The following is a 23795-nucleotide window of genomic DNA, read 5'->3' as shown; positions in this document are numbered from 1 at the left end:
TCATCCGTATTACTTCCCCTCCCCCCTGCTTCCCCCACCCTTGCCGTCTGTTTTGCTTGTGTCCCCCCTGCCCTCCGAGTTGCTTCTGCCCTGAGTTGCTTCCCCCACCCCCTCCACCACGCCCAGGGCCTAGGTGCTGCTTCCCTCCACTTGCACCCTCTGTATCGCATCACCCCACCCGTGCCTACAATAAAGAACCTATGGTTTATGCTTCTTTTTAAAACATCTTTTACTTACCGATCCAACTCGTATTAACAAAAGTAAGAAAAAAAGTGCCTGTGTCATTTTGCAAGCACGGACATGAATGTCGCGCTTGCCTGCAAAATGAGACGCACAGTGGCGGTATAGTGACTTTCTTTTTTGGACTCTTTAGCCATGCTGCTCCGCACTGGGAGTGATGTACAGCATCGCTAAAAACCGTTGGCAAAACCAACAGGTCCACAAGGAGAGACCTATTGGCTTTGCCAATGCTATTCGTCATTAGATTTTAACCCAGAGGAAGGCAGCAAGGGAGGAAAGAACGAGCAGGAGAAAGATAGGAAAAAATAGACAAGGGGAGAAAGCAGGGATGAAAAAGATGAGTAAGATAGAGCGACAGGAAGTGTAGGGTGGAAGAAGAAAGAAGCAGGATGTAGAAGGAAGGCAAGGCAGCCTCGGTACCCGGCAGCCCCAAAATGCAGAAGCAGCAGGGGACTTATAAGAACAACTTCGGGCCTCTGAACTTGTATTTTTACAAATTAAATACTTTAACAGTTTCATAGGGAGATTCAGATCAGCATCCTTGGAGATTTCAAAAGATGAAGGAGGCTTGACTTTTATTCACATGATTCTTAGCCAGAAAGTTTAGAGTGTAAGAGGCACGTCATTCCCCATAAAAACGTGGCATCAACTTTGGATCTGTATGACTCTGAAAATGTACTCCATTTATAATTTTTTTTAATCTTGCTTGCCTAGTATTGAATTGTCTCCAGTAGGTTCTCGCATACCGATTTCATTTCTGACTGAATGCCTGTCGCCTGCTTCAGGAGAGGTTAAAGACGGTAGGTACAGTGAATCAGCAACGAGCAAGATGATTTCTAATCTTGGCTTCCACACTCGATGCAAAGGGAGAGCTATTGGACAAACATTTGTGCCTCGTGTTTTCTAGTTCCATACTTTGGAAGGGCTTGGAAAGGGTAAACGCTAATTAACGGCATTGAGCCATATAATAATACACTTTTCTATCGCTATATAACATTGGCTGATTGAATGGAAAACTCCGCGAACAGAACGCCCTGTATGATGAACAGGCTGGTGTAGGTTAATTTACAGAGACTGAGATGCATTTTCAGTCTGCTATTAGTATTTGGAATTTTGGTAGACGACAGAAATGAGACACGCGGGGATTTGCCGGAGATCACACAGTTTTGATGATGAAGTACATCCGAGAAGGAAACGCCGTTTTCCTGGTTTCATGATCACAGTTTTGCCCCGACCACATGACCTATTCATAAGGAGAATGAAAAATTGCTCTATTTCCGCGTGAGGGGTCTTCTTGCTGTAATTTTAAAACGACACGACTTCCACGAAAGCGAGTCAAAATGTCAATGTGGTCGTTTTTCATCTGTAGCACACTTTTATATGCGCATTATTATTCTTTTGAAGTCGGTGCTGTTTCAATACAAGAGAGTGCCGGGAGACTCGATACAGAAAGCCGTCTCATCTCAAGTGAGGTGTTTTCTGTGGGGAAGCTCCAGTTAATAGCATTGTTACACTTTGTCTTAAGGGGTGTTGACCTGTGTTTACTTTAGGCAAAATGAGGCCACACAGGGGAAAGTGATTGGCTAATTGAGTGTGTGACTGACACTTGTAAATGCTTGCTCCGGAGGGGGTGGAGGGAAGTGGCGGGGGAGGGAGGGGCGGGGGGAACCGCCGGCTCCTGATTGGCTGCTGCCCTCTTCAGAAGCTGTGTCCTACCAGCAGCCTGGCCATTCCACACCATGCCGGGCTGTGAGGAGGTGCCACAGACGCACCGGTGAAAGCTGGATGCCCCACTCCAACTCAAGGGAACAGAACAGTCACATCGCGCTGACTGCGAAGTTAAAAAGCCCCAACAACAGGGGGAGGGCGGATTTCCACCCAGCCCAGGCTGTGCAGAGGCATTGTTTTTCGTTCTGAGTGGAAACAACTGTCAAGCAAGACAGGAGAGTGGAAAACGCAAGACTTTTGTTCACTACTTTCCACTAACATGGCTCGGGTGCAGAATTTGGGGGCATGCTGTTGGAATCTTTTGGGGGTCCTGCTGGCATGCACATCTGGACTCTCTGCAGGCAGCAAGGCGACCGAGTATGACTATGTAAGTTTCCAGTCGGACATTGGCTCATACCAAAGTGGTCGCTTCTACACCAAGCCGGCACAGTGCGTGGACATCCCCGTGGATCTGCGCCTATGCCACAGTGTGGGCTACGATAAGATGGTGCTGCCCAACCTGCTGGACCACGAGACAATGGCCGAGGTGAAGCAGCAGGCCAGCAGCTGGGTGCCCCTGCTCAACAAGAACTGTCATGTGGGCACCCAGGTCTTCCTGTGTTCCCTCTTCGCGCCTGTCTGCCTGGACCGCCCCATCTACCCCTGCCGGTGGCTGTGTGAGGCTGTTCGGGACTCCTGTGAGCCTGTCATGCAGTACTTTGGCTTCCACTGGCCAGAGATGCTCAAGTGCGACCAGTTCCCCCAGAATGACGTCTGCATTGCGATGACAGCCCCTAATGCAACAGAACCCTCCAAGCCGCAAGGTAGGTCATGTCATTACCAATTGAAGAAGATGTGGTCTTGTGTCTTAGATACTGAACTTAAACTTTGGTTAAAAATTTCCAGTTGAGTTAGTGGGGTGATCCTTGGCAAATCACTGTATCTCTTGTTGTCTCTGTTCCATCAGCTGCCAATAATGCAAGTTCATAAAAACAGGTTAAATGCCACTGGTCACTTATAACTGCCCTCATCAAACCTCCTGCTTTCCCTCCAATCTGGCACCCACTCCATTACTGCTCCATCGGATGAGTTACTAGCATTTTAGAAAGACCATGGCAACTACTAGGTCCCTTCCTGATTCTCTAAATCATGTCTCTTCATTTCTTCTTTCCTGATTCCTCTTTTACATCTTTCCTGTCCTTTACTCAGTGTTTTAAAGTGAACCTAATGTGGTGCAAAGGGTTATAATTTACAAAAATAGCTTAACAAACATAGTGTATTTCCTTTCACAAGCCATTGTATACTGGCATTTATGCACAGTATGCTCAGTTAAAGTTTTGGATGTCTACAGTTCATGGAATGCCAGGATCTGAAACATAGTGCTGCTGATTACTTGGAATCATCTGGTAAACCTATTTCTATACTAGCTTTAAAAATGCATTATTTATGAGTTTGTGAGCAAGCACCATAAAGTGAGGGACCTAGTTCGATCACTGTGTTTGCAATCCCATGGAATACAGCTAAGGTACGGACCAAAAATAGTTTCACAGTGTCGGAGTACAGGTAGAAAATGTGATGCTCTGGCTAAATGTGGGCTATTAGAACACGGCAACGTGAGCTTTAATCATGGCTACCTCACTTGATCAAACTGTATGATCCTGGGCAAAAGACCACATCTGGCAACTCACTCACGGTAGATCATATAAGGCTTATAAGTACCCTCTCACGCAAAGCTGGCTTTGTGATCTGTTGAAGGCTGAACAATATAGCGCTTGCACAATAAGTATTTGAGTTATTTCGAGGCAGCACTGGTGACACGTGATGCTGTACAAAAAACCTTTAAAAATGTAGTCTCGTGTGTGTCATTTACCATAGCTGCCACCACCAGGACAGCTCAGAAACTGGCACCCTTGTAGAGAACAGACAACCAGGTCTACTAACAAAGAAAGGCACTTTGTTTTAATGAACACCTAACAAAGCAACATGACAATGTTTATAAGTGGCAAATTGTTTAGCTTTTGCCATCCCTGTTAGGATCATTTATATTACAAAACGGCACAATGGCTCAGTGAATTGTGGGATTGCTGCTGACGATTTAGAAGTCACCTCAATATTTAATCATCTGTAGCAGGGTAACTTTATTATCACGAATTGGTTAATACTCACATATAATGTTTGAGGTGCTTAAAAGTTCACTTTGAAGCAATATTTAAAAGACAAGCTGTGTCCAAAATCAGCAAGCAGAAAGTCAGTCATACACATAATAGCCAGGAATAAATGTACAGTACAGCTGGTGAAGCCTTAAAATATAAACGCCTCCTTAGGAGTAAACCCCTTATTAATGCACTTGCAATACATTGCAATAAAATAATAATAATAAAAAGCACCCACGGGCTAATAAACACTAGATGTGGCTAGTACATTTTTGACAATAGCCAATTCGTTTTAAGGTGACGGATTCATGTTTTACCCCTAGTATTAGTGCGCCTTTGCACGTGAAAGTACGACTCGACGTGCACGTAATCACCGTTCACGTTTTACGCACAGTGCGTCCACATAAAACTCTATCATGAGGAGAGCAAGGACTGGGCATTGAGAGGACGCACCAGTCCTGTGGCTTTCGCGGAGCTTGTAGGGAAGGATGCAGCTGGAAAAACAACGGGCTGTTGGCAAAACAAGGGGCGCACACTTTCCCAGGGAGGGCGAATGCCCCGCTCTAATAAGTAGGTATTTACGGCTTCATCGCTGGGCACACAGGCTGCCGGCTCTGCCTGCTAGACTTCTGTGTGGGTGACTCATAAACCATGTTCTGTCATGTTCCTAGCGGTGGAAAAGCACTCTGGCTGCCTTTGTTTTGCTTTCACCGGTTCCCAGTCCCTCTTTCTAATTGCTTTTCCATATTGAGGGGTTCGCGTTAAGCAGATGTGGGCTGCTTTCCAGGGGTCCCACGTGCATGTCTTTTCTTTTCTCTGTGATGAATCACAAAATATGAACAAATACGATGTTCTCTCCGTCAATGGAACTTCCTTAACAGTCGTTTAAACCTCGAAAGAAATCAGTGTACACACTAATGGTACGGCAAGCCACTCTGTACCCTTGGGCACAGTTGATTTATTCACAAGAGGACATTTTTGAAGCCGGGAGGTTTTTGTTTGTCAGTCTTTCCAGCATATGAGGATTTCAGAATGTTGCCTGTGTTCTTATCAATCTAACTCTGTAAGAATGATAGCCCATGAGGTTAATGTGCGCGCTGCAGAGGTGAGCTAATAGCCTGAAGGGAATTTTACTCCTTTGTGGGCAAAAAGATGCCACAGAGTTCTGAACCCACAGCGGTATCTATTGTTAATATGATCTCAAATGTTTGAATCAGGGTAGGGCGGTCCCCTCTGTCATCCTTCCGAAGTCGATAAAGTTGAGCGCTATTGAGTTGGCGGTAATAACGTCTCTTTACAGCAGTTCTTTAGTAGTTCAAAGCCTTAGGTAGCCAGCGCGGTGTAGTAAATATAACTTTCTGAAACCACTACAGGAAGAGACAGGCGCGCCCACAACATGAATCTAAAAAACCCACAGTGATTGACAACAGAGAAATGACTCTAGTACATCAACGGCAGAAATAGAGCAATGGACCAGCTGGAAATGGGAGACAATGAATAACGGCTCTGGGCGCACAGGCCGCTTCGAAGTCTTTGTAATGTGGTGAGCTGCCAGCACTCACTTTAAACGCTTAGAACACTTTCCCTTTAGCATAGTTTTACTGATTTCGCTAATACTCCCCTTTACCCCACAATAAATGCAGAAGCCATGCTTTCCGGAGACCCTGGGCAGTTCACCTGCAATTGTGTCGTTGGCAGCAAGATTCTCATGTTTACAAGGGAACCTTTCTGCAGAGATCCTCGTATGTAACCTGAACGCAACCGATTCAATTTTTGTGTTACTAGCTCAGTGGTTCATCCTTCTAAGGTCGGTCAAAAATATAATGTTGCGTTGTGACAAAGTAGCAAATATTCTTTTCATCACTATAACACACAACCATCTGCAGCAGCAAGTGGTGCATAAAACCACGTCATTACATTCAAATGGCATGCCCCTCAAATAATAGATTGCAATTTAACCAAGCAATTATCGTGTGGACTGTACATTAGGAAAATCAGGGCAGACTATCAAAAACACAGCGATTAACCAAAGATTATACCTCAGCATTTGAATAGGAAGTGCTTCATATAGGTGATGAGGCCGCAAAGGCCTCGGATTTGTGGTCAATTTCCTGGGCTCCCTTTCAGAGTGTGTTGTTGGAAGAGTGTTGGATGTAGTATGTTCTTTGTTATAGATGCTGGATGAGATCCGTGAAGTTCAAGGATATGCTTTAAACATACATCACTGAGTGTAAGCATGAAGTGTTGTGGAGAGTTTGAGAATAGCTGCATTAGCGCATGTCTACATTATCAATTTTCGTGGACCATCATCAGTACGTTTGTTATCCTAGAAGAGTTTGAGATCTCTATCTACTATTCAGTGTTATGTTGGTGCAGAAAAATGTATCATAGTCTAGAAACATACAAAATCTTAACGAAACAACAGTGACATAAATGTATTGATGGCCATAAAGCATTAACTGCTGCACTTCCATGGGGCATATTTACAAGCCCCTATCGCCACAGAAACAGTGACATTCCTGTGGAGATATGGGCTTCGCCTTATTTACAAGGCAGCTTTAAGCCACTTAAAGTGGCTTAACACTGCCTTGTAAATAAGGCACCCTTTCCCACTATACTTAGCGTGATAGGGGTGGGCAATGGGTGTTGATGTGGGCGTTTCATCGCAACACCCATTGATTTTGACTCTGCCCCATATTTACAAGGGTGGTGTAAATATTGGCAGCACCAAAATTAAGACAAGGGAAAACCTGGTCTTACCCTGGCGCAACGAGGAGAAATGCTTTATTTCTACTTGTTTTTGCTGATCTATGAGTGCTGCATTGTGCAGAACACATAGAAACAGCTAAACACCATTGATTGTATCCCTTCCTGCACATTAATAATCATTAAAAAAAAGACAAGTTGTAACTTCTAAGTGTGCTGCACAAAGCATCACACATAGAAGTTACAAAGCACCATTTCAGATTGTTTATGTGCAGGAAGGGACACCTTCCTGCTCATAAACAATCATTCTCCTCAATGCAGACTCCCTTGCACTATGGTGCAAGGGTGCCTGCATTGGCACTAGCCAGATAAATTAGCGCCAGAGCAGGGGGAAATGCAAGGCTGCACCATATTCTTGTACATACGGTGTAGCCCTGCTTTTTAGACGTAGCATAAGCCAAGGAGGCTGACGCTCCGCTCCACCACTTCCTTGTAAATATGCCCCTTAGTTTGAAGGAAAATGATTGTTAGGCAGTGAGTGTTAGGTAAGAGAAGGCTGGGCTAGCCTGCAGGCCTCAAAGATTTGAATAAAAAATATTTTGCTAGCAGCCATAGAATTTCTCCTGGAGCTTGAACAGTGATCTAGTGTCTAGAAGGCTGCCCTGTGTCCAAGAAGATCTAGGCCCTAATTCTTGCTTCTCTATGCTACCAACAACAATGTGATCATGGGTGGAGCACTCCATTTCCTTGTGCCTTAAATTCTAAATAATTAACACAGTCCTCAGTTTTAGGCACTTTTTATGAGATTTGGTGTCAGCCCAGACATTTTGACTTTACTAAAATTATATGTACCATATAGGCACTTGTAGGGGCTTTCGGAAGGCCCTCATCTGTTGTTCTGTTATTGTGTAATTCACAATTTACTTCAATGCACTACAGCAGACATCATGGGACAATGGGTCTGCCCACTTCAGTTCTTGGCTAACATCACTGTGAATGGCAGCATTCTGGCCCTTCACAAGGAGCACATCCGCACACAAGTTAGTTTCCTTCAGTTCCAGGAAGTACCATAGCAATGTATGATTCTGGAAACCAAATATATATGTTTTCAGTCTATTACTTATTTTTTGATTGAGGATGGCCTAACAGCTTTCCCAACAGTACAATTTGGGAAAGCTAGGTCAAAACAAGCATTGACAAAGCTAAAAGGTGACAGGTAAAGACAGATCCATTGCTTTATCATAGTTTGTATTTTGTGTTCATAAAACCAGATCTTTGGAATGTCTAGGAGCATTAAAATAGTGATATAGCTTTAAAGGGGGTGTTTGGGGTGCTACACCCCCTAATGCATGTATTCTGTAGAAAATAGTTGGATACAGGTGCTTTCAGTTGGATACAGTGAGGTCTCTGGTCTGATTTCACCTGGATTTTTAAATACACACAGAGATGAAAACACAACCACACTCCCTCTCTCCCACCCTCACCTGTTTTGAAGGTCTTTGAGAATGTTCATAGTTTTAGCAAAACATTGCGTTTCTTGCCCCTTCATCTCCCTTCCCACATCCGCATAAGCCTCCCTCATGCCCTGCTTGTCATATAAGGACTGGAAATACCAGAGTGATTGTAGGAAAATCTGAAGGTCACACCACCCCAATTTTTATGACCATCTACTTCTGAATGATTTTATTATGTGTGGTGTGCTGCTATATGGAATACATAATTAATAGAATAGTCCCATTTACTAATAATCATTGTCATTACCCTTCTATGTAACCATTGGATGCCAGTGTCCTAATAAACGTCAAGCTCCTATGTACTCTACTTCCTTTAAAAAACAATTTATAAATAGATGTATATTAAAAAAACACACACATAATCTTATATTTATTATTTACTGCATTGAAAATCCCTTTATTTTTTGGAAGCCTTGGCTGCTGGCTTTCCAAACATGGGGCCCTAATACGATGGCGGACGGACTTGCGTCCGTCCTCCACCCCTGTGTAAGAGGGACCATCCGCATGGGCAGCGGCGGTCCCTCCATGGCAATTAGGATGTGACGGCCACCCTGGCGGTCACATCCTGTATTTTTTACATTGCGGCGGGTGCTGCTTGAAGCAGCACCCGCCGCAATGTAAAAAATGATAGCAGTGCATTTGCATGCACAAAGCGGCAGGCACCGCATGGTGCCTGCCGCTTCGTGCATGCAAAGGCAGGGGGGTACCTTAGGTACTCCCCATGTGCACCCTCCACCCCCCCTTCACCCAGGGGCCTGCTACGGGCCCCCGAGGTGAAGATCCACATTCTTTTCCTCGGCGGAGAATCCGCCACGGAAAAGCATGTTTGCACAGCCATCCTAATATGTCTGGCGGTGTCTGAGAGACACCGCCACCATATTAGGCCTTTTCCGCCGCGGTTGTAAGCCAACCGCGGCGGAAAAGGGGCGGACAGAAACCAGGACCCACCAGCCATCCTAATGTGGCGGTGGGTCTTTGGTGGGTCCGCAGAGGATTTTCCGCATCCTCCGGGCCGGCGGTGGCTTCCGCCGGCCCGGAGGTTGTGGAAAATCCTCCATCGTAATGTGCCCCATGGTGTTGGATTGCATACATTGCACTTGTGATTTAGGATTTTAGTGCCAGTGATTAAGCAATTTTACAATTTCATTTGCACAAAACAACTGCTGAAAAAACAATATTTGAACTGATTGATCACTTGAAAGAATGACATTAGCATAACTGAAACTGATATTTCGCCCTTTTTGGTAATTACAAACGGGGGTGCAAATTTGCCTAGTCACTAGTGCAAAACTGCTCATGCTCCAGTGCATTGCATGGCCTCTGGTGCTGAAATGCTCATTGCCTGATCAGGTAGAGAAACTGACCACGAAGAACTGTCTTCAACATTAGTTCACAAAAATACCACTTTCAAGCAACACCGAGAAAATCAGATGGTTCCTGGTTTGCTGGAGATCAGACCCCCATCCCATCTGAGCTCAAAATTGCAATTTGAAGATGCAGGATGCTGTTTTAGAAAATTGCCAGAAATATTCGGAGGTTATGGCATACAAAAAGCAACATGATGTTTCTTTCCCACCCTTAAAGTACACAAACCCAGATGAAAGATCAATCCCATTGATCGTTGCCTTTTAAAGAACGTGAGAACTCAAGGAAATAGAGCATGAGGAAGGCTGTTTGCCAAAGTGTCTAGTGAATTTAGAAATTGCCACCCGTGGTATCTCAGGAGGAACTGCAGAAGGTGATCATCGCTCTTCCCTTTACGAAGTAAATTATGGCCTTATTGTTGTGGTCTGCCTCACCACAGATTTCATTGGCTTGTTGTGGTCAATGCAGGCAGGTAGTTGTGGACTGGTGTCATTTTCATCTTGTGATTTCATAGTTACTATATGTTGCCTATGCTGATTGCCACACAGTCAGTGTTCAAATATGTGCTAAAACATTCGGTAAATCTGGTGCCATATTTACCACATATTTTAGTAACTTTTGTACACAGCACATGATCTGACATTTAAATGCTCTGTTCCTACTGTGTGAACTGAATGTGGTAATGGTTTTGGTTAATGGGGCATTCTTCATTGATTTTGAGCCAGACTGCAAGTGATATTGTATGAGTCTCCATTAATGTTAGCCTGATTTGCCTTAAATATATCTAGATTAGCATTGTTGTTCTTCTGTTAGCGTGGAGCCTCAGATGTACTCATGAGTTCTAAGTCAGTATCGTGTTAACAGTTGGAAAGTATTGTAAGTATTTACTGGTGGATTATTTTTGATGCATTTTGGGTGTTATGTTGTTGTCCAATTGCTATATACAAATTACTTTAAATTATCTCTATTTGCTGAGCTATAAATGTGTTTGGTGTTGGTTATTAAGACTTGGGTAGATTTGGGGGTGCAAATTGTTTGCCTTGTCAAGAGTTGCAATTTGTTAATTACTATTTGGTGGTGCTACCTTTGAGGAAGTGCTCAATTTGTGCCAGTGGTTAGTGGTGCTCGGCACCAGCACTTCATTTTCAAAACTGGCACTAATGACTGTCCACCACATGGTGGTGCTGACTGTCTAATTTATAGTAGAGCGCAAATACAGTGGTTTGCAATTAAATGTACATTACAAATTAATAACACCTGTTGCCCACACCATTCTTATAGCTTTACGGGGGTCTGGAATAGCCTGAATTGTCACACTTGTAGGAGAGTGATGGTTAGTAGTTAAGTTGGTACTGTTATTGGAAGCAGGGGCAGTGGCTGGTCAAGGCTACAGTGGCCTCCAAAGAAGGACCCTGACACTTACTTTTAAAAAAAAATGAATCACTAGTTTGAGGCATCTATGATGATACCATGTTGTCTCATAGAGTTTAGAAAGTGATTATACTTACTTGCCTGTACTAGGTAAGTCTTTGATGGGTGTTGTGTTGAAAAGTCATTGTCCTTTTGGTGTGTTAAGACTTGAATGGATTTGGGAGTGGCAAGTCTTATCAAGAACTGCACAGTATTATCATTATAAATAGTGGTATGTTTTGGAAATGTTTAGTGATACAATCTTCTTGCCTTCTGTGTTTGGAAAGTGCTTAAATGACTTCTGATTGCTAAGTGGTAGACTTGTTTGGCGTTTTAACGTCAGGGTCCTATTTGAGTGTTAACATGTGACGCTACCTGGGAGGGGCAATTTCTTTGCCTTATTGAAGAGTTGCAAAGTTTCATAGCTAATTATCAGTGCTATGCTGTAGGAAGATTTGATTATACAATGTTGCGGTCTTTCTGGTGTTTGTGAAGTACTTATTATTGCCTCCTATTTCTAAGTTTTAGCTGTATTGGTGTGCAACGTCATTGTTATATTTAGGTGTTAAGACTTGGGTATACTTGGGGCTCCTGGATGCATTTTCAGGTTTATAGTCTTTCTTATCAAAGCTTTATACATTTTAGAGGTATTTCTCGGTTGTAAGTCTCAGGTATGATGATTGTGCAGTGTGTTCTGTGCTATTTGGAAATTCCCAACTATGTATTCTTATTTGACGATGCAAATTCCTAGTTGTACACATTTTTATTGTTTCAGTTTTTTTCTTCTTTGAGTTGCATTATTTTTCAGGACGTGCTAAAACTATATTTCTGTGGTCAATTCAACCAGCAGGAAAGCGTTTCAGTGAGTGAAATGGATACTTGGGTATTAATGAATAGTCATTCTATATACAAATATGCTGATTAAAAAAAACTTGACAACTTAATTGCGATATTTTCTCCTCTTTCCATGGGCAAGTACACATTTATTACCTTGCTGTTATTTGAACCACCTTTTTAACTGCGCAATAATGCCTAGTAATCCATCAGTAAATTGTAACTGGCCATACAAAATGGATTCTCTCAGAAATAAGTTTTAGAGTGTGGCTCATGCCGGGATTTATGGCGAGCCCCACACATGACACACTGCATATAACTCATTTCATGGCAGCATTTCAAGAATGGAGACTGCAGAAAGACTCGGAATTATTAAACGAGCTGCAGATGGACCAACCTTCATGACAGAGGGGCATCAGAGTTTTTATGACCTGCGACCTCCCGTCTGGAAGGGAAACATTCTTCTTTTTTATTACTTTTCGCTGTTGGCATAAAAAGGGAAATACATCTTCCAGAAACTCAGCCAGAGCCTGGGGAGTAATTTGTGAAGCTAAAAGTTGTACAATAGTAGTCTAAATCTTACAGGGGCACTTGTACGGACTACGGAGGACAAAACCGCCCATTCTTCAGGAACTACGCGACAACTACCACCTGGCAGAGGACGCTGTGCATTCTGGGAGTCTGCTAAGCTTGTGAACACTCACAGTGGAGTAAAAGGAACTCCAAAGGCTTGGCTATGGAATGGCATTGATAAGTCAGTCCGAGTCCTGTCTACAGGACTTAAATGTGGTAAATCTCATTTTCCTCTGGCACATTAGGCTTCTATGAACGAACTCCAGAGGTCACACAAAACAAACCTTGCACCTGTGAATTAATATGGCAATTCGATTTGCAGAATTGTTCTTTTTTTTTGCGCAGTTCTGAAGGGAGCAAATGGTAACCATTGCACATGCTATGTCATATGCTTTTTGCTATGTTTACCTAACAAGAATAATATTTGAAATAACACGTCAATGGGGCACTAGGGTTAAGGCAAAATTAATTTGTTCCTTGCTATATTACTGCATAAGTGAGAAAAAAGTATGAAATCAATTTACTATTTTTGTTGAGATGTTTTATCTTCGACAAAGGCTTATTTTTTAATTGAGAGAGAGCCAATTGACATTAGCAATCATCGTTATGGCACAAGTAAAACGATTTAGATAAAAAACTTCTAAATGTTTAGCAATTGTTACACAAACAACTTTTTACTGATTTAAAATGTTTGTGAAGCATGACCTGGGGCAAAATGTGCGCGCTGTTTCTGTATTACACAAGCAGAAACAGCACAAAATTCAATTAGCCTGTTTTTTGCCTAAGTAGCACGACCCCGTGGCACTAGTTAGTGCAATAGCTGTTGGTAGCTGTCCTTACTATCTCATTTTCTTTCCATGTGCAAGAAATGGAAGCAGGAACTTTGCTGCACACACAGACACTCGTATTCATCTCAACATTAATGTATGTGGCTAAACTAGCTGGACCTTTAACCACCGTGAATGTACTGGGCACAGATCCCAAGACCAAACATCCCGGAGGAAGGTCTTTGTCAGTAACTGCTCATAAACGTGACCATTTCGGCTGCAGATGCGGCTTTAACCTTTTAAAAAGCCACATCACATTAGTGTTTAATGTTTCAATGTGAAGAATAGTCTTATATATGAAGTAACACAGGCTTTAAATTTTCACGAAATTGCCATAAAAAAAATTACGTGTTCATTAATTGCTTGTGTGCAAATTAAATACGTTTTTTGCACACGTTCATGATGAAAATGGGGCCTGTGGAGGCGCAGCCGGATCCTATGGGGCCCGAGTCAAACGCCACCTGGATGCGGGAGGCCCTACCCTCTCCGTGAGAAGCTTGCGATAAAAGGGGGCGCACTGGATTGGTCACCCCCGAAGTAGCTGCTGCTTGCCCCCCAATCAGGGAACGAGATGGTAGAGGGCCCAGTTTCTGCATTTGACCCCAAACCAAAGACAGAATCCCACCCACCCCAAAGGAAGCAGGCGTCGCAGCCGCAGGGTGAGGTGAGGGGCGGAAGAAACCCAGAAAAATTACGCAAAAGAGAAAATTACTAGAGGTAGATGGGCAGCTCACACAGTGTCCTTGGGATGCCTCATGGCAGGGGCACTGAGGGAGCTAATGATAGCACACAGCCACAGGCACAGTAGAAGAAATGCTTGCGCAGGGTCCTTGGGATGCAACACAGCAGGGGCAATGAGGAGCAGGCGAGTGGCCAACAAAGGGGCCAGGGCTAGCGGAACTGCACTTGCAGCCCGGGCAGGTCCCAACGGATGCCCACAAAAATCGGTAGCAAGAGAAGCCTGGAACCACAAACACAGAATGCTGGCAAAGGGGCATCTCGAGCAAAGACTGTGCTGCAGAGTGGACAGCTCTCATGGACCCACCTCCAACTTCAAGATAATTATATGATCAACCAAAGGCTGCGGTCAGTAGCATCCTGCACTTTCTTTGCCTGTTACATTTCCACATTGACTCTTTTATCTACCATAACTCTTAGAACTTCACAGGGGACCACCAATTTGTAAGTCTGTTCTTAATATCAAACAGTACATCACATCTTTTGTAAAAAATTAAAAACACTGAAAAAATTCTGAACAAGAAATAAGAAAAAAAAATGAAGAACAACTCCATTGAACCATGGCTATTTTAAGTATTGGGTAGCACACTCATCTGGTCTCAGAAAAAATATGCATGGAAGTTGAGTCTGTGCTTGCCCAAGGTGCAGTATTTTCTGATTTTTGCAAATTGAGCCCAACAATTGTTCATCACAACAGTATTGATAGAGAGCATTCCAGAGTGATTCAACCATGCCTGTAACGTTTTGACTGCAAATAGAGGAAGCCTTGAATGGTGGAACATGTTGAATTGTGAAGTAAGCCCTGAATTAAGGAATATTTAATTAAAGCATGGCTCAATGGATATAGAAACACTGGCACGTGAAAAGAATGACACTTGAGGTCCTAGTTATTGCTTGGGCAGACAAGCCTTTCATATTATGGTTCCATCTTAGGAGCTGGGCATTTTGCTACTACTCGGGTTTGAAGCCATCTTCAAACAAACTGTGATAAGTGCATGTGATTCTTGTGCCTTAAAAAAGAAACATTTCATTTATCTTGCACAGATTTGATTGCGTTGATGACTTACACCAGGTCAGTCAACATTGAGTCTGCAATAGATTATAGTAACTTTTGGTTACACAACCTAGGCCCTCATTACGATGTCCGACACTGCATCCGTCAAGGGACCGACCAACATCCGGTCGGTGGTCCCGACCTTCTCAATAGTATGCGACCAAACACTGTTCGGTTGCATTCCTACATTTTACTTTGGGAGCATGCATTCCGGCTGTAAACCGTGAGGTGCAGTTCATCCCTGCACCCCGTGGCAGGCACCTCAAGGTGCCTGCCACAAGGTGCAGGGATTCTGTAAATAATTATTTTAATTTATATAGATTGTTTTAGGTGTGTGTTGATTTATAAGTAAGTTGAAGTATAGTATTTATTTTAAATTGATTTTATTAACATTTTAGTTAAATGTAAAACAATTTAAAATATTTTAAATTTCATAAACATTATACTTTATTGGTATTTTTTAGTTGTTTTAAATGAGCAATTCCACTATATAGATGTGGTGAATTAATATATATGTACTTTCCTCAATGGTTGTTAGAGTAAAGTTGGAATTGTAAATTTGATCCCACTTCAATGTATGCACTTTACCCAACATTTTTTACATTATTTTAGAATAGTAAATGTAACCCTCTGCCCCAACAAATTATGCACTTTCAACAATGTTTGAAGCTCGCCAATATATACATTTTCCTAATATTCATTGGACTAAAGCATATATTAAATCTTCCCCAATGTATGAACTTTGCTCAGTAGCTGTTAGGCTGAAGTTAGATGTGTACATCTGACCTCTGCCAATGTATGCATTACCCCAGTATTTGTTCAATCGGAGTTAGAATAATAAATATCAACCTCCCATGTATGCATTTTTCCAGGTATTTGCTAGACTGGAGTGAGAATAGTAAATCAGACACCCCCAATGTTTGTATTTTCCCTAATGTTTGTTGGACTGGAGTTAAAATACTAAATATCACCCGTCCATGTATGCACTTTCCCTAGTGTTTAGTACTCTGGAGTTAGAATAATAAACCTGACCCCTCATCTCCCAATGTATTTGCTTTTCCCAATGTTTGATTGGAGTTGGAATATCAAAAGTAACCACTTCTCCAATGTATGCTCTTTCCCCAAATTTTGTGAAATTGGAGTTAGAATAATAAATATGTATCCGTTATTGTTTATCTTAAACTTTTCCTTACTTTTGTTGGGCTGAAGTTAGAACAGCAAAATTGATCCTCCTTTGTATACAGTTTAATATATTATATATTATATTATTTATTTTTTATATATTTCATTTGTAACATTGGATTTAGCATAGTAAACATGAATTCCTCACCCCAACACCTACGTATCCTTCCTAATGTTTGTAGGATTATATTTACACTGACATATATGAATAACTTCTTTCCATTATTTTAGATAGGAGTTGTTTATAACTTTTTATTTAATTCTGTATTTTATAATCAAAGACTATGGGTCGATTCTGATGCCGTTTGGAAAGCTTCCCGACCGAATGGATTTTGGAATGGTTTCCGATCGGATTGGGAGAGTCCAACTGACTGTGTACAATTCATCCAGATGCTTCCATAGATGATTTGTTTGGACTCCAATTGAAGAAAGGGGTGGCCTTTGTTCTGACCAGTGTGGCTGGGGAAAATTGGATACCCTGTGGCGGGCACCCCCTGGTGCCTACCACACTCTGCATGGCTGGTAAGGGGGGACCCTGGGTATCCCCAAGGGCCCGATTGGGAAGGCTCCGGGTGCAGGAAGGCCCACTACCCGCCACCAAAGTCTGATTCCGATTGCCGATTCGAGTCGGACGGCACGATTCAGAAAGGCTGTCCACATCCAGAATCGTACTCGGTCGTTCGGAAACGTATAAGAGAGATGTACGATTCTACTCTGTATGGCTCAGTCATTCCAAATGCCATCAGGTTCGGATTGGGATATTCCTAATGCCTAACTCGCATGGTACTCAGGCTGTCGGAAACCATTCAGAGTCAATTGGAAAGACATGTTCCCGATCCGATTTGGACGGAGCAAATGCCGTTAGGAGGCCTCCCTAACCACATCTGTATTGGGCCCTATAATGGTATTTTCATTTAAATGCGTATATTTTTAAAGGAATAAAATGTATTTCATTAAATTATGTTTTGTTTTAAAAATTGGTTTTGATACTTTGTTACATGTTTCAGTATGTGAAACATTTTCCTTTTCATAGTATATATTTAAAAACTTCTTTGATATAATATTTAATCTTTTTATGATGTTTTAATTTAAAAACATGTATTTTAAATATGTTTTTCATTTTGTTTCATTAATGTCATATGTTTTTCTTAAAAATGATTACTAGTAAAAATACATTGATGTGAATACATCATTTAGTATAAGATTTTTTCAGATTATTTGTTAGTTCTTTTGAAATGGAATGTACTTTATCAGTTAACATTTACATGTTTTTATTTTTTTTACTGTATTACTTGATCAAAATATGGATTTATCTTTTTCTTTTATATCATTACAATAATGTTAATTTTATATATATATATATATATATATATATATATATATATATATATATATATATATATATATATATATATATATATAATATATAAAATATGATTGCACTGCACTCCTTCACTTCCTTCTGGCGAAAAAGAGAGCACAAACTATTCTTCAATTGTGTAAAATATTTATTTGTTGCTCACAATGTTAACCCCTTGGGTGCTCATGATGGCTCCACGCCGCCATGAGTCACGGGCGGGGTGTGCTCGTGACGGCATGGAGCCGTCATGCTGCTGCCGCTCCGCCCACGCGGCAGTAATTCCCCACCTGTGCGGGCGAATTAATGAGCGGGCGGGTCAGGATGGCACCACACCGTCATGAGCACACGCCGCCTGTGCCTCATGACGGCATGGAGCCGTCAAGAGCACTGAAGCACCATGCCACCCCCTAGCCCCCCGCGCCGCAGCAGAATTCACGGCGCAGGGAAGGGGTTAAAAAGCCATGACGCGCTGCGGCCGTAAAACGGCCTTGATAACATCTATCTATACATATACACTATCCTATGTGATGTCGATATTTTGGTCCACATCACTTTTATAGTAATTATTATGGTACTTTAATTATATGTATGTAAAGTCGATACTTTGAACCTCAGTAATTTTGGGTTGGTCAGTTTCTGGCACACAGCAAGCACAGAGTGGGGCCTTTACAGTAGCATATTATCTTTCAGAGTGCTGAAAAATCAAACAGCAATTTACACATGTAAGTTTAACCTATTGAACAGTTGCAATTTTTGTTTTTCTTTCATTGTATTTTCGAATTCAAATTAAAACCCCAAAATTTCCCTCATTCATTCAACTAAAATTACACATGCAAACAAAGAAAATAATTTACTTGCCAGATATACTCCAACCGTTCTTCTTGTCTTTGACATCAGTGTGTTGATTATACAGATTTCTTCCTGAGAACCTGCTACTTACTTTGCATGTAACGGTCTTATGCACAGATTCATATACATGCAGATTTCTTCTTTCCTTGTGACCACCAATTTTAAAAGTGTAAATATGTTTCCGGATACATAGCATTCCCGCTCCTACCTTTTATGTTTCTTCATTCTTACTGTGTCCGTCTCATATGATCTATGACAATCAAATAATTTTGGTGCTCTTAATAGATTACTTTCAGAGACCATTGATGGTACATGATTTTTGGGTTTTGCTATTGCATGTATGGATGGGCCTGCATGAGGTGGCAACAGCCATCTTGCTAATGTGGCCACTTTACTGCTTTTTTGCTTCTCCTCACTGACTGTGCACATCCAATGAGAGCTAGCATGAATAAAATACTTTGTAATAAAGATTACCTTTGGCTCCTAGCTTTTTTGGCTCTCAATGGTCAGTTGTTGGAATGGAACAGGAAGAAATGATAGCTGCCATCTTGATGCAGGGAAATATTTAACAAGACGAGTTGAGCTCGCACAGCTACTTTTATCAGGTCACTATACCATTTGTTCAATCTTTCAAACTACAGCACGTTCTACTGTAGGTGATTGACACTGGCCATAGTTGTAACGACCTGATCTACCAGTCCTAGGATTGGTATGTTCAGTGAGATTGTTATATATCAGACAATAGCAAAACCCATTTTTTACCAGTACAAGTTGAGAATTGATTCTGAAAGATCTAATATCACCCCCAATAGAAAAAACCTACATATGTAGAAGCTCCCTCTCCTGGAATACATTATGTACAAAATTGTTTTGGAAGTCATGGATTTCAATGATGCCAATGGTTTTCTTTATTTTTAGGGCGGACGTAGGTAAGATTTTTTGGGTTTTAGTAACATTACATACATGATATACTTATAGGGAATTTGAGCCAGCCATCTTCATCCATTGCTCTGTTGTGTCATTCACTCTTTCCTCCTGCCCACTACAGACTACAATATGTGGCAATGGGTCATTCCTCTTGAGCCATTGGCTATTTTTTCTAAGATTTATGGTATTCTTTCCGCTTACAAGGAGCGCATTGCAATTCCTTTCAGTGCCAGGAACTACGGTGGCAATGTGTGCTTTTAGTGACCCAAATATTTCGATCTTTTTCTCGTTTTTTGTTTTTTAATATTGGCAAGGGCTATGCAGCTCCCATAATAACATTTTATAAAAACCATAAGAAAACAAGCATTGACAAAGCCAAAAGGCGGGTTACTAATGACAGATTGAATGGCTATGCCGATGCATCTTATTTTTTGGCTTATCTGGTACTTTTGTGCCAGCAAAGCAAATCTATGTTAACAGTACAGAGGAGGAGCTGGTAGGATGGGCTGACCCTGCTACCCCCTCCTGTGAGAAGTTGGCCTGATATGCAGTGCTCACTATTCTAGTGATCACTATGTATCAGTCCAAACAACCCTTATTGATGATTGGTTGTAAGTCAACCTGATAGACCAGCTATCCTAGTAGCATGGACAAGAGCAGTCTAAGGCTAGACTCTAGAGGGCGTGTTAAGCCAGCTGTTTTACCATCACATTTACCCCTTGAACACCAAGTGAAAGGACACCACACAAGTTGTTATGAAAAATAAAGTATATTTATTTATAACAAGACTACCCTGGCTCTTTATGAGACAGGGAGCTAAGCACACAACAAAACTCTTAAAGAAATACTTAAAGTCGCACAATTTACACAAATGCCCGACGGGCACGAAAAACCATATACTACACAAGTGGAATGCGAATTACTAGAAGGTAAGTAACTATTCTCATAGGCTTTAGGATCGCTAGGACTAATCTACTGAACCTTCAGATTGCAAGCAGGAGGCCTGGGGACGTCGTGTGCAGAGTGGGAACTCTCACGCGTAAGGCGGGAAAAAGTCTATGGAGGCTAGTAAAAGCAAAGTTAGTGTTCTCGGGCGACCCGACTAAGTAGAGCTGAAATGACAAAGGATCCTGACACTTAGATAGTTAGACTATGCTGGAGCACCGAAATGCTCAGGTTACCTAGCCCGGGGCTGCGGCTGCATAGGGCTGAAAAGACGTCGGAGATCCTCGTTGCAGTCTATGGAGCCTGAAGAAAGAAGTTGCTGGCAGTGAAGAAGTTCGTGATGATCCAAGCCTGGATCGATGAAGATGGGTACCTGTAAGCAGAGGGTACCAAGTTCTGAATCACTAGCCAGTGATTAGGTGGGCACCAGGATGGCACCGGACGAAGTCACCTCGACCAGGTGAGTGGGCGACGCTGGGCTCTGCAGTCTCTCGGACCAGGAGGCGTTGTCGGCGACCAGGATGGAGGTGCGAGCTGTCCCACGGTGGTATCTGCTGTCGACGTCGCTGGACCCAGGATTGGGGCAACAACTCTTGGCAAATGCAAGCCCACGCGGTGGACTCAAAATGGCGTCTGGAGAGGACCAGGAGGGTCCGGGGTGCTCCTCTGTTGGAGGGGAGCAAGGGCCAGTCTGGAGCAACCAGACCAGCGGAGTTGTCGTCGTGATTCGTCGTCAGAAGGGCCACTAGCCAACGGGCAAGTGACCTGGACAACGCGGTGAGCAGCAAAGAGCAGAAGGGCCCCACGCAGATCTCGTGGATGCAAGGGGGCTGGACTTCGGTGCTGGAGCTGCTCCGGGTTGGGGCTTCTCGGACCCCAAAGCACTCACATGATGATCCCTCAGTAGTCGTGCTGGGCAAGCGTCGTGCAGTCTTGAAGATGGCCGGTCCCTCGAGGTCTCGTCACACCCACGAATCTCAGCTGGGCTGATGATGCAGGTAGAGGTCAGAGGTGCCAGGGAAGCCGGTTCTCGTCGAGCTGGGCAGTCTTGATCCGGAGGAGAGACTTACAGCAGACCGCGATGCTTGGATGGTGCCTGCTGCTGCAGGGTGACTACTCCTTAGTCACAAGGGAGAAATCTTGAGAAGAGTCTTGAGTTCCTTTCGTGGAAAGTAGTTTCAGGATTCAAAGATGATCTAATTTGGAAGGGGGCCTGCTCCTACCTTTATCCTGCAAAAGGGGGCTGGCACGCGACTAAGTCCTGCCCTATGGGTGGGACTAGGAGGGGGGTGGTTACACCCCTATCCTTTGTCCAGTCTCTCCCCAGCTCAGGGGCTGGTGTGCCCCAAGAACTGGTTTGAGCCGGCCTATGCACAGTGAGCACCGGGGTGCCACTTGCAGTCACCTTCCTCTAAAGCCCTGCCTACCTGGGATACACAAAATCCTGTCTGGGATGGTGCTGGCACCGCCCCTGACAGGAAACCCTTTGTCCTGGCCTCCGTTGCTGGAAGGACTCCCAGCAACAGGAGGGCAGACTCGTGTCTCGGTGGCAGCATCCATTTTGTGGAAGCTGAGGCTATGTCTGACTTTAACCGGGGTTACAGGTTACCAACATGTCGTGTCCCTCTAGAAGGGTGGAATGCTAACCCCGTCGTCAGAATTGGCGAGGGGTTAGTATTCCAATTCGTATGACACCTTACTCGACATGTTTTGATAATGCTATACCAAAGTTAGAATTTGACCGCGAGGTACATAATGCACTTAAGAGTATATGGTATAGCGTTATCATGGAACAGCTATTAGGACTTGGTTCCGCAAGCTGCAAACGGGCTCAGCTCATGCCAGAGCACCATTTCACATTATTCCACGCACTCTGCCTTCAGGATTGTTAAGGCCTGCCATAGGAGTGACTGATAGGAATATATGTGTCCATTTTAGGGTTAGATATAGGGATACTATATCTAAAGCAAAGGGTGTGTACACCACCTTGCCCCAGCTGTCAAGCAGCCAGTTGTGTCTGTTTTAGTTAGTCAGCCCAGGGGTGGCATAATACATGCTGCAGCCCCTGGGAGACTTCTGGGTACACCTCTGCTCTGGTTACAGGGACACAAGAGAGGGCCCAGTGCCAATTCAGTACCTGGGTACAATTTGGAGTAGAGAGAACAGCTATGCTGTGGGTCTGATTAGCAGGCCCACAGCCAGGGAAAGTCGTAAACCAGTGAAGCAAAAATCAAAAATCTGGGGTGATCATAGGATTGCAGACCCTACTCTCCTACACCTCCTGCTTACAGCAATGAGTAAATAATATTCTCTTTCACTCCATCTTGTCCTAGACACCTTAGTGAATGCATACCAAAGTGATTCCTTCTTTCTTCGTCAAATATGTACACCAAGACCTTTGTGGTGTTAGAACGGCTGCAGTTTATTTACGACATAAGTTGGTACCCAGTTGTCATGATGGCATTGGCCATCAACATGTTAATTTCTAGCCTCTCTTGGATTACAATGTAAGGCATTTTCATAACTGGTTATATCATGTACATCCTACACGTTATTGCATTTTAATAACCATAACTTGGCTGTGCCTCCCAGTCAGCGGTACTACCCAGTGGCCAGCACCTCAGTACAGCATGTTTAGCAGGGATGCTTTTAGAGAGAGCTCTGATTTACAGCCTCACCTCCATCATAATAGATGCATGCAGTTTCACATATACGTCTGCCCCGGAACAAAAAGGGCATTGAAGAGCAGGCCCTGGAAATGGCATATGCAGATTCTAGTAAATTCCTTGTTTACAGAGGAATGCACCGAAATTTGAACATGGAACATCCAGAGGAAGCACAATGCTGCAGTGGTGTAGGAAGTAATGCAGGCAAGGGTAGCAATGCCCTATGAGTACTTGTGAAGAGACAAAAGTGTTTGATTGTACAAAACCAAAACGATTGGCTTGGTCAGTGCAAGTTTTCTTTACTTTTTCCACATGAAAAACTGAACATTTTCAGGATGTAGAATAAAGTTTTTGCGATTTTGGAAAAGGGGGTGGTGATGGACAGAGTTTCTGAATGATGCAGAATACTCTTACCAAGTCAAGAGATCATGGTTTTAATCCATCACCGTTTTTAGCTCAATGCACCATCCCAGCTCAGAACCCGGCTATATGCAAATTAGTCTGTTCCTGTCCCAGTGCATGATGGGAACAGGGCAAACCAAACTGCCAAGCCAATTCTTATACTGGGATTTGTTGGTGCAATGAGCAAGGGACTCACGTCTGAGCATACCCTCCCACACATAGTCTGGATAAAAGCGATTTTGGAAAAGGGGGTGGTGATGGACAGAGTTTCTGAATGATGCAGAATACTCTTACCAAGTCAAGAGATCATGGTTTTAATCCATCACCGTTTTTTAGCTCAATG

The 23795-nt window shown here is 43.0% G+C and overlaps 1 protein-coding gene across 1 annotated transcript in view; it reads left to right on the top strand.

Moving 5' to 3' along the window:
* Positions 1 to 1913: 1913 nt before the first annotated feature.
* SFRP1 (secreted frizzled related protein 1) overlaps positions 1914 to 23795 on the top strand; it is a 167314-nt gene continuing 145432 nt past the window's right edge. The window contains exon 1 of the mRNA XM_078666551.1: positions 1914 to 2771. Within this exon, the coding sequence (XP_078522677.1) occupies positions 2228 to 2771 (544 nt within the window). The 5' untranslated portion in view covers positions 1914 to 2227. The remainder of the gene's footprint in view (positions 2772 to 23795) is intronic.

The sequence above is a fragment of the Lissotriton helveticus genome, chromosome 11 (assembly GCF_964261635.1).
Source record: "Lissotriton helveticus chromosome 11, aLisHel1.1, whole genome shotgun sequence".
NCBI lineage: Eukaryota > Metazoa > Chordata > Amphibia > Caudata > Salamandridae > Lissotriton > Lissotriton helveticus.
The sequence above is the reverse complement of the archived record's forward strand: the minus strand, read 5'-3'. Positions and strand labels throughout refer to the sequence as shown.